General features: G+C 44.6%; 1 protein-coding gene across 6 annotated transcripts in view; it reads left to right on the forward strand.

Annotated features, from left to right (window-relative positions):
* pdxka (pyridoxal (pyridoxine, vitamin B6) kinase a) overlaps positions 1-12,350 on the forward strand; it is a 36,256-nt gene that overhangs the window by 11,289 nt on the left and 12,617 nt on the right. For 3 of the 6 annotated variants that reach the window (XM_077002598.1, XM_077002599.1, XM_077002603.1), the window contains exons 8-12: positions 4,688-4,799; positions 5,374-5,510; positions 5,951-6,017; positions 6,847-6,909; positions 7,176-11,697. In XM_077002598.1, coding sequence (XP_076858713.1) covers positions 4,688-4,799; positions 5,374-5,510; positions 5,951-6,017; positions 6,847-6,909; positions 7,176-7,288 — 492 coding nt within the window. In that variant the 3' untranslated portion in view covers positions 7,289-11,697. Of the gene's footprint in view, positions 1-4,687; positions 4,800-5,373; positions 5,511-5,950; positions 6,018-6,846; positions 6,910-7,175; positions 11,698-12,350 lie in introns of those variants that run through there. The other 3 variants (XM_077002600.1, XM_077002602.1, XR_013130447.1) reach the window with 2 other exon arrangements.

The following is a 12,350-nucleotide window of genomic DNA, read 5'->3' on the forward strand; positions in this document are numbered from 1 at the left end:
CAAACCCTCGTGATCTCGAGACAAGGCACAGGTGCGACTACGAACACGCTCACGAACAACCCACACCCACGGAAGTACATACATGGGCATAACGACACGCAGACGACATAGTGGCACGCCCACAGGGAAGGGTCCGGAGCTGTGACCGTGACAGAACCCTCCACCAGGGGCTCGCTACTCCCGGAGCTTCCCGCGTAGCTGGAAAAGCCCCGAACCAATACCAACGGGCAGGTCCGGAGCCGCCGGGTTCACGAGCCTCCGAGAGCCGTCTCCCCCGATGGTGGGAACCGCCGCGAACAGCTCTAGAACACCCTCCCTGGGAAGACAGGGGAGAATACGTTAAACAATGGCACAGTCACAAACATGCACACAGGGACGCTGAACACAAAGGGCACAAACGGGAACAGTGCATTAGGGAGACACACTGGGACTGACAAAAACACCGGTACACAAACATTCATCATCGGAGCCAAGCTCCCCGCCTTAGGCAAAGCCTGCAGCGGAGAGAAAGCTCCGGGGACTGGAGGCGCTGCAGAAGGCGGGTCTCCCCCCGCCTGTGCTGCGTGCTCACCGCCAGGTGACGCACGACCGGCGGACGCGCCAGGAGCAGCGCGACTTGGAGACCGCTTGGGGGCAGCGCGACTGGTGGCCGCGCGAGGCGCAGCGCGACTGGTGGCCGCGCGAGGCGCAGCGCGACTGGTGGCCGCGCGAGGCGCAGCGCGACCTGTTTCCCGCTTTGAGGCGGTGCGACCAGCGTGTCTCGCGGCAACTGTCCTCCCTGGTCCGCGGCTACCTCCTCCGGGAGTGCCGTAGGGGCTTGCCGCCCTATAAGCCTGCTGGCGCTCCTCCACCCTCTCTGGGAACCTCCCGTAGGAAGCCCTTCCTCTGCCAGGCCAGCCTCCCCTGGTTCCGGTATCGGGGGTGGTGTCCATCGCCGGCTCCTCCTCCTCGGCCACGCTCCAGTCCATGGACCGTGCGGGGGTCTCACAGCGAGCGTGCTCCATGGGCTCCTCACCGCAGGAGTCTCCACTGTCTGACGTGGGTGGACTGTCCGGTCCGCTCCTACCCCCTTTGCATACGGTCGAGAGGGAACTCACCGACCGAAGACTCTCCCCCTCGCTCTCCTCGCTCTGCCCGTCGGTTCCCGACAGGGCTGGGTGCAGCGACGAAGGGGGACTGAAGTCTTCCCTCTCCTCGCCGTAGTCCGACGGTGGAGGACTGACGTCTCCCTCCCCGTAGTAGACCGTGCTCTTTGAGCACACTGACGGGGAATACTCCTCCACCTCGTAGTCCGTCCCCTCCGCCCCGCCTTCAAACGGTGGAAGACTGCCCCCCTTCCCCCCGTAATACACAGTGCTCCTTGAGCAAACTGAGGGGGGATACTCCTCCTCCTCCGAGCCGTCCTCCTCGGACTCGTCCTCGGGAGGATTGGCACGTACCATCCCTGCGTAGATGACCAGCGGGTCCTCCGTGCCTTCTCTGGTTTCGGCCAGGGGGTTGGTCTCGCGCGTCATCGCACGGTCCACGCCGCTTGTAAAAACACATCCTCTCTCCTCTCCTCGGCGCTCTCAGGAACTCGCTCGGGAGAGGGCGCGCGCCGGGGCATGTTTCTCTCCACCTCCGAAACACAACCGCCCACAGCCCTGGGTGGTGGCTCTAGGGACGCGGTGGGGTGTTGGTCCTCCCATATACGCACCGCGGACTGACGGAGGTGTTCGGCCATCTCCGCGTCTTCCGCACTCCGAGCGGCGCAGAGTATGTAAGCGCAGATGGGGCTCTGCATCATCTCCTGCTCGGAGACGGGGGCTTCGGGACGTCGGACTGGAGAAGAGCCGTGGTGACGTCGGCTCTTTCTCCTACCTTTAGGCGCCCTGGTGGCATATCCAGGCATACCTTCTTTTATTCGGCTCGTCTTTCTGTGACGCTCGAGATATGAAGCACGACGAACGTCAACTGTGCAACACTGAACGTTTAATGAACACAAACAAACACGTGAAGCTCCGTGCGGAGTGCAAACAGACAACACACCTCTCACACAGGCACGAAACTTTAGACAAAGACGAGCACAAGACACTGCGCGAACGCACATTAAATAGGTGAATAACAAACCCTCGTGATCTCGAGACAAGGCACAGGTGCGACTACGAACATGCTCACGAACAACCCACACCCACGGAAGTACATACATGGGCATAACGACACGCAGACGACATAGTGGCACGCCCACAGGGAAGGGTCCGGAGCTGTGACCGTGACAATATCAAAGGTCAAACATTGGTTTTCTTTGGCTGCTTAGGCCTATACGTGTGTGAACCTGCAATCTCCGCTTGTAGCTAGATTCAAATAATTGTTTTTATTAGTCTGACATGCATAAAAAATCAAATGGTTTATTATTTTACTTAAAAAAATTTTTTTAATAAAGTTATTCAACTGTCCACATATGTGGACACCCAAAAATCCCCATGAACATAGGTGGGACTCAATACCCTTGTATCTCCAGATTCTATTCTGTTTTCTTTGCTAATTATTTAAATCTCCCTCATTTCCTTTGTTCCCTTCCTCATTTTGTTATTTTTCGCTTTTTTTCACTTCGTCTCACATCTGGCTCATATTCTCCTTCGCTGATGTCACTGTCACTGTAAGTGGACTCTGACGCACTACCTACTGGAATATCCTCAATAACTGTATAGTGTGATGTTGATGATCTACACTGCCCTGGTTGAAAAACAACACATATACATGTGTGCTATAATGTACTATCGTTGAAATTTGAACCTTAGTGGTGACCAAGAACAGTCAAAAGCAGTTGGGTATGGTATCAAAGTCAAAGTCAAAGTCAACTTTATTGTCATTCAGACTTTACACAAGTGCACAGCTGAACGAAACTGCGTTTCTCCAAACTCCAGTGTTAAAGCACCAGAGCCCAGAGTGGCCGCTGCAACTAGTGCGCCGCCCATTACGCAGAATGGGGGGATAAACATAGAGATAACATTAGGAGGAGACAAAAAAATATGACCACAGATTATTCTCGCAAACAGGACAACAGTCTGTGTGCATGCAAAAAATCCCCAGAGCACATACAGCATTGATAACACAGACAGTAAGCAGTGAGAGGCGTGATTCATTCAGAGAGGGAGAGGGGGGAGCCAGAGGCCTGGCACACAGTTTTTGTGTCAAAGTTCGCGTTGGAAGGCGAGAGCCATCTCTGACAGTCTTTGTGTGGGGGTAGGGGCAGGTAACCAAGACGACGACCTTCTGGGAGTAGAGTACAAAGTTTATTAAAGACAAAAGACAGAAAAATAGATGGATCGATCCAGAGCTCAAGAGCGTCTGCAAGAGAAAGCTGCCCCCCACTCACAGACCATAGTTCTTATACTATTTTGCTACATGATTACATCATACTTCCATGACATGAGTTAAGCATGTTAGGTCTCATTGGTGGCCCATGTGAGGTGAGGTGATGGGGTGAGGTATCGCTCCCATCACTCCTTCCCTGCCAGGGTCATTTGGCCAAGGTCTCCTTGTTCCTCCGGTCCGTCAGATGCACCATTCTAACACAACTCATCCTTATCTACAAACCAGAGACCTTCAGGGCTGTCTGCCTTCATCTCACAAGGAGTGCCTTCACACAATTTACTACTTTATTACTAGAGAGAGTGCCTACAAGCATGTAAGGCATACAATGATCAACGTGTACTACGCCTAACATATGTTCAATATATACCTTAATAATGTGATTTCCATTCTACTCACTACTAAGTGTAATCAATACATATGTGTATATTGATGAATATTACAGTAAGACAATATATGAATTTTTCACCAACAGTACACACACACACACACAAATGTTCTTAGATTTAGCTTTTTAGGCAATAAAAATGGAAAATTTTATATTTGTTTCTATTTACAGCAACAACACATTTTGTACAAATTTACTTTTATTATTTATATGAACGGCTTAAAAATCTATGACATGGTACATCGTTCAACGTATTGCCATTATTGCATAATGCCCACATATGTGGACACTTGGTTTATGAGGTAAAAATCCTTAGATGTTAATGTGAAAACTAACAATACCTTGCAGCAAAACTTTTCTTTGTGTATGTTAAAATAAGTCTGACATTAGCATTGTATACATAGTTAGTTAGCTAGCTAGTCGGACTTATAAATATCTAGCTAGCTAGCTGGTTATTTGTTTTACCATAGTTCATGGAGCTTCCAACTGTCTAAATGCGTTCGTGAAAAAATAAACATGAAACAGACCCTACTGACAGCCAATCACAATTCACATCCAGAAGTCAATCCTGTCTGGGTCCCTCCCACGACTGTCAAAAATCAAACGATCTGCTCTGCAAGCAGGAGCTTAATCACAAGCAGAAAGGGTGTGACAAATTTTCCTCGCGAAGCAACTCTCTCCTCACGCGCGAGAGTAAAGTTTGCTCGTGTGAGAGTAGTTTTGCTCGCGCGAATAAGCACTTTTCCTCGCGCGAAATGATTTTCCACGCTCGCGATTATTGACTTGGTTTTGACGTCATACGGAGCCCATTGACTGTGGCCACAGCGATTACGTCATTTTCGAATGGTCCAGCCCTAAATGACCTACTGTACTGATATATACATTATTGTAGTGTTCTGAGAATGCTGTCTGAGAGCATGCGTATGTTTTGCCATACCAAATAAGGCTATAGACATGCTGCTTGCTATGGGTCCTCACACTGTGGTCATCACCAGCTCTGAGCTGCTCTCTCCACTTGGAGATCAGTACCTGGTCGCCCTGGGGAGCCAGACTACAGGTAAAACCTTCTCTCATTCATATCTCATTCATAAAATGTGGTTCTTGCCTCATGCTTTGAGCTGATTAGCAAATCCGAGCAAAATCTTGATGATTAATGTAATTTAGGGAACTATACAAACTGTTTATATGGTAGAGGGAAAAGACCTGGTGATCTAGCTGGTAATGGTGATAAAGTAGGCGACTAGGCATACTACAACTATTCTTGCTAGTACTGACTAGGACAATTTCGTGCTTGTTGTTCACAATCTAAAGCCTGTATTTTAGCCTGTATGCCAATGCTGTCACTGGCAAAAAGGAGAGTGCGTGTGTGTGTGTGCGCGTGCATGCGTGCGTGCAGAGGCGGTCTTTGCATAGAGCCGTGGCTAGGCAACTGCCTTAGGCCCCTCCCACTGCAGCCCACTGTAGGGGCCCCCTGATTTGCTGACTTATTTCTTGCATATTATTGTTGATGGCCCCCCTAGCTAAATTCGCCTTGAGCCCCCAAATTGCTAAGTCCGCCACTGCGTGCGTGCGTGTGTTTTGTGACTATGCTGTTTCCTTATGCGAGCATGCATGTGTGCATCATGTTCCAGTGGGACTGGATGGTACTAAGAAGAAACAGCAGATCCGGATGGACATCCCCAAGGTGGATGCTGTGTTTGTGGGCACTGGTGACCTCTTTGCTGCTATGTTGCTGGCCTGGACACATCACCACCCTAATGACCTCAAGGTATGATGGGACAGGAAAGTCTGGAGGTGTTAAGAACATAATGACTCATACACACAGTATTGGTGGTTAATGGAGAACATGAGCACATCGTGTCTTCAGACCTGCGGGACCCATCAGTATCAGTGTTATTTAGACTGGCAACCCAACCTACACTTCAGGGAACACAGGGAACCTAATTTACTGTTTTAAAAATTTGTATAATGTATTATTATGCTGATCAACTGGTTCATATGGGGAAAAAAACATCTTCAAGGTGACACCACTAGGTAACACTAATGCCAAGTTTTTATCATAATCTACTTCTGTGGAAGGCGGGGCCAATGAGGGTTGGCTCAGGAAGTGACCTTGGTAATAAATATGTCATTGTGTGGTATGAAAAACTAGTAGCAGCTCTTACTAGTAGCAGCTGTATCACAAAACACATGTCACTGTTATCACAGACAGCCTGTGAGAAGACCGTTTCTGTGATGCAGCATGTCATTAAGAGGACCATCTCTTATGCCCAGGGTAAGCAAAGCATGTTTGGTTAGACCAGTGGTTCCCAAAGTGGGGGGCGTGGAGCTATTGCAGTGCGGAGCTAGTGCGGAGCTTGGAAGTAAAACGTGCACTAGGGATGTATATCTTCACCACTAAGCTAGATTCGATACACATCTCGATACACTGCCACCGATGCGATATAACTGCGATACTCTGAAACCCCTTGTCGATACGATGCGATACAAATCACTCCTGTTCACGATATGATGCAATTCAAAAATGATTGGTAACGATATGACTTATTATATGAGGATTCGGTTTGATAAGTGATCATTCGATCAGGGTACCCGCGGGTCCTTAAAAAGTCTTAAAATGTCTTAAATTTAGTTTTCCATATTCAAGGCCTAAAAATGTCTTAAAATGTCTGGAATTTTATGAGGGGAGGCATTAAATTATTATAAGTGTGTGTTGTTCAGTTGTTCTGGCGCGACGTGAACTTTGCCGAATCTAGCGCTAATGCAGAAAATAACCGCTCCAGGGTCCTAGTGCTAGATTCCTAGCGTTGGAGTATACGGCCTCAACAACGTCAACAATTTTCGTTCGCCAAACCCCCCCCCGTCAACGATGTGGAACACACCTGCATCCCCGGTAATAGTATTATTTTTTCTTGTGAGAGGTATTAAAAAGGTCTTAAAAGTCATTGAATTTGAGATTTAAAAATGTGCAGATACCCTGTCGATACAGTTAGTTGAGGTTTGAGGATGTATTGGCCTAACCCATCAGTTTTCTTAACTCAATAGCACTACTTTACTCTCTACTAACAGTGAATATTATGATCTGCAACACTACTGTCTGCTAGACTTACGAGGAGGTAGCGGCCGCAGAGATGTCCACACCGTGCCGTCTTTTCATGTGTCGCCAGGTTCGTTGTGCTACTAACGTATTTGATAGCCCCGCGGCATTGTTTGCAGATTGCGTGCGTCTTGTCAAGTTGACCACCTCGCTTAAAAAACCCAAAATATTGCACAAATATTCTCATCTACTAAAGGGGGGCACGGCAGAAAAAGTTTGGGAACCGCTGGGTTAGACCTTCTGACACCTTATCTATTGCACGTATTAGTAATATACATGCAATACGGCATTACACATACCTGAGTGAAATTCTTCTCTTTGGGGTTTTTCTGTTAGACATGGCGGGGCCAGGAATCAGGCCGAGCCCCGCACAGCTGGAGCTGCGTCTGGTGCAGAGTAAAGTGGACATAGAGGAGCCCTCCATAGTGATGGAGGCGACCGTGTTGTAGGTCCTTCCCTACGACCTCTTCTGGGAGTCCTGGGCATCACGGGTCACATGGCTGCACCCAGAGCCAAGCAGGCACATGCTGAATGGTACCATGGTTACTTTAGTGCACTGTTATTACTGTAAAAAATCACACTGTGTTGAAAGGAGGTGCTGCCCAGACACCGTCCAAAAACTAAACTGGGGGGTTACTAGTGCTGTTTATCTGTTCACATTCCAGAACAGGGAGTTCCTCCATTTTGCAACACTGCTTTTAATATTTTAGGAGAAAAATTGTGTGTGTGTGTTTCTGCTGAAATTCCGTCAGAGGTTGCTACCGCAGGTCGATCATTTCTGGGTACTACAGCTGTAGTTTCCACAAATCCTGCTTAGTGTTTTAAGAAGAATATGATTTGCTAATTTTAATAATATTTATAATTATAATTTAATAATAATAATAATTTCTGTGTAAATGGATGATTTCAACATAACTTTTTCTGTACATTCCACATTACTGTTTAAATTTCACATTCAACTTGACCCTATGTCTTAATATCGATGTAACACTGATTTAATTTTTAGAAGAATCAATTAAAAATCTACTGTAAGCTGCTGCTAGCAAATTTGTGTACCAATAATGACTTCAAGCAATCCTGCCTCTTTTGAAAACAAAGGTGGCGTGGAGACTGTTAACGTCCCATTCTTTTACATAAAGGTCTATTTCTCTCAAAACACTTCCCCATGAAAGATGGGTTTAGAACTTTCCACCTTTAACCACCTTTTTCTGTAACAATGGTCTGAACACATGCCATTGTAGGTCTATTTATGACTACATTTCTAGGTTTGAGGATTTGGACCATACAGAGTTGTAGAGCACAGGACACTATAGGCAGACATCGGTCCGGAATGATGTCTCATGCGGACCCGAAACTGATACCAGAACTGATACCAAAACAACGTAAAATCTTGTTGAGCACTTTCTGGTTTACCAGCGGAGCTTTTACAGTCCTTACGGTAGTGGTCACGCATCCAAAGAAATCTACGGACCAATTGCATGCGAGTTTGGCTATACCGTGGTAAACTTTGAAACAAAGTGAGAAATATACAGGCAGTAGTGATGGGAATTTTAAGGGAGCCGGATCTTTGCTCTTCATAAAGAGTCGGCTCTTTTGGCTCCCAAATGGCTTGTTTTGCCACTTATTTCCAGTGGTAAAAAACAATGTTACTTCTACATTTTACATGACTATATGCACAAAAGAGTGCAAAAAAAGCTCAAAAATAGTGTTGCTGTGGTCAATTGTTTTCATGCTTGCCTTGTAATAATTATGGTTAGGGTTTGTATCAATACATTATTTTTTATTTAAACACTTTATTAAAGCATCACTTGTGAACTCTGAAATATGGCTAATGGATGCCAAAAGGTAGGTGTTACAAAATAACTTACTAAATTAAATAATCATCCATTTCTGGGTAATAAACAAATACTCTGGAAAGTGCAAAACAGCAGCATTCAACAATAGTGATTAAAATAACCACAATTTGCAACAAATATGTAACTGATTTAACCTTTTCAACTATTTTTGGAAGGCAGATTGGCATTTAGGAAGACAAAGTGCCTCAGCTTGGAGGGGTTGATCCAGTTTCTTCTCTCTGTTATTATCTGACCAGTTTTGGAAAATATTCTTCAGAGGGTACTGATGTTGCTACAATACACCTTTGCCCTGCCATCACCTTGACCATGTGCTAGCACTGTGCACACCCCATCCACCCCTCCCCTCCTTGCTTGGTGGTATAACCCTTCGATGATTGGTTCCTCTGCTTGTTGTTCTCTGATTTGTTGAATGACAAACCTTAGAAGAAAATGGCTCGGTCTTAGAGGGGAACCAGCTCTTTGAACCGGTTCGTTCGTGACCGACACATTACTAACAGGCAGGCAAGACATTTACATTTATGGCATTTGGCAGACGCCCTTATCCAGAGCGACTTACATTTTATCTCATTTTTATACAAGTGAGCAATTGAGGGTTAAGGGCCTTGCTCAGGGGCACCTCAGTCATGGCCTCAGGTCTGGGAATCGAACTGACCAGTTCCCTAACCACCAGGCCATGACTGCCAAGACAAGGAAGGACAGAGAAAATTGATCGCTGAGACAAAGAAGGAGATGAGAAATCACAGAAACACAGACGGGCGAGACAGGACAGAGAAAGGGGAGAACCGGGCGAAGAAAAGATAAACCCATTAGGAAGGCGAGCCAGGCATTTAATTTCATCCGGAATGGACAGTAATTTCTGTTTATACTCTCCACTGGTAGCAAAAAGTACTCGAATAAGACCGAATTAATTTCATTTGATAGGAAAATGAAGGCATGCAGTTGTTTAGCTAGCAATGATAACTTCTTTTATTCTGAAATACTTCCTATTTTCTCAAGCTGTTTCTTTGTTTTCAAACTGGCCTCTTTCAGTCTGGATATGCTGTGCATTTAAACACGTGTACCAGTGTATGCTGTATTTGAGTGTTTACGATAACAACATTTACAAGAACCTTTATTTTGAAACTCTGAGAACTGCGTTTTGGCAAAAATGTATTCATTACTAAAGTCATTAAAGGTTGACACCATATACCTGGAATACAAAGTCACTTAATGGAATGGCATGTTTAATGAGCAGTGGCCTACAATGTAATAATTCTGAAGTGTATAGCAGCAAGTTAGCTACAGCTGTAGACTTGTCTAAAATGTGATCTCACTTTGTACTTTGCTAAAATCAGGTAGTACTGCCCTCCATTAGAATAAACAAAGGAGGACATTTAACATATGTAGCATATAGGGCTGGGTATCGATTCAAATTCCAAGAATCGATCCGATTCCGAAGATTAAGAATCGATTTATTTCGATTTAATCCGATTTAATCGATTCGATCCAATTCGGGGTTTAGTGTTATTAAAAATGTATTTATTTGAGCGGTTTCCTGACTATGTACAGAAGCAACATGTTAAAACTAGTATTATATCAATATTAATCAGCAAATAGTTACTGGTAGTTGGTAGTTACTGATGGCTGGAAGACTGGTGAAAAGGGTAATCATAAATCTACCTTCAAGAAAGGTAATCCAGGACAATAAACAGAGGACATCTTTGAGGTGTCTATATCTGCAACAGTGGACTCCTACTGGGACACTAACCAGTGCATTATTATTATGATTGAAATAATTAAGAAGTCACCCAAAAGCTGTTGCTACCAAATTCATTTTTATTTTAAAAGTGCTCACACTTAATAAACTGAAAGTATAAAATGTAAACGTGTATTTTTCTTTAAAGTAAGAATATAATAACAGAACTGTCACGTTACGGTCCCCGACCCCTCCCTGTTGGGCGTGTGTTAACGTTGTCTGCGTCTACTTGTCTGCGTCTGCGTATCTCCGCGGGTGCGGGTGCGTCTTGTGATAATCCTCACCTGTGGCTCGTCTCGTCATCACGTGGGGTTTGTGTGGTTTGTCCATTTAATGTGCGTTCACGCAGCGTCCTGTGCTCGTCGTTGTTTGAGTCACACATGTTCTATGTAAACGTGTTTTATGTGCGCTGTCTGCGCTTCGGTAAATGTAATAAACGTAACGATTTGGAAAGTGCAAAGGATTCTGTCTCGTCCATCGCCTTGCGCCCAACGTTACAAGAGCATTTTTAACTTTTTTAAACTGTAAAAACACTGGGTAAACTGTCAGTGACATGGACTAAATGTAAATAGTCACTGACACTGGATAAACTGTCCTTCTGTTTTTAGATTGCCGATTTGACTATTGTCGTTACCGTCACTGTCCGTCGCCATGTTGTTTTACAGTTAGTTAGACCGAGCACGCCTGCGTGAATTCAGTGACGAGGCGGGGGTAAAAGTTCACAAAAAAATCGATCTTTGGACGTACGAATCGATAATCAGATCATCATACGCGAATCGATTCTGAATCGGAAAATCGATTTTTTCAACACAGGCCTAGTAGCATATATGCTGGTGTGTCATTTTAACTAAAATAATAAAATTTTAATAATCTAATTTTTTTTTTAATTAAATGTTGATCATTGTGTGTCTGTGTTCTGTATGTAGTTGGCACAATGCAGCCCACCACCTGTACAATATCCAGAACAAAATCTTTTGTCCTGCTGAATGCGCAAACTTTGTAATTTATACAGGGTAATTTGAGATTGTCATTTGCATTTTCGCGAGATTAAATAAGGGCACAGTTTAGAGGAGTTGAATAGCTGCAACATGTTTTGCATAAAGGCCAATGTATACTCAGTCAAGATAATGGCTTGACGGTTTCGTTGCCGTTGGCAGGTGTGTGTCGTCTTTCACCCGTATAATCCATCATGCTTTTGTTCTGTTGTGGTTAGCTGGATGAAAAGAGCACCATGGGATTAGTTGAAAAAGCGTCAACTTTGCGCAAAGCTTGTTTGAAAATAGTCATGCGTGTACCAGCAACGGACATCCAGAGTACGGATGTAATTATTATTATACTTTTTAGCCAAAGTAATTTTCTGTTTTCTACACGTTTGTACTCGTACTGAAAAGAAGAGAAAAACCAGACACAGCAATAGTAACTTAATCTACATTTAGCCATGGGCGTGATGAATTATGAAATATTTTTTTAATGAGAAATTGTGAGAAAACGGTTCCCACACGCCTCCACAGTGGTTGATTTCCTTCAGTGTGAAACTAACTGGTACACAAACTTTGTTTTCAGTTTTGTTTCACCATCTCAATGCCATGGAAATATCGAGTTCAGCTGTAACCAGTGTAGCTTTTCAGGTCACATAAACGTTCATAATTACACAAGCAGGGTATATACAGAGAACCATTTGCTATCAAATCAAAGCCCACCCTATCCTCTAAAATATTTATATAAACTGATTCCACTGTAGGTAAGGTAGTTAATCACTGTATGTATAGTGACATAGAACATTTGTGGAATTACGGTAAATTGCAATAATAAACAAAATACAACATGATACTGTTGTCCACAAACTTTAAATAAATTATGCATACAATGTATGGATTATATTCAGATATAACCAAAAAACTTTTCTCTGCCTCAGAGGAT

The sequence above is a fragment of the Brachyhypopomus gauderio genome, chromosome 4 (assembly GCF_052324685.1).
Source record: "Brachyhypopomus gauderio isolate BG-103 chromosome 4, BGAUD_0.2, whole genome shotgun sequence".
NCBI lineage: Eukaryota > Metazoa > Chordata > Actinopteri > Gymnotiformes > Hypopomidae > Brachyhypopomus > Brachyhypopomus gauderio.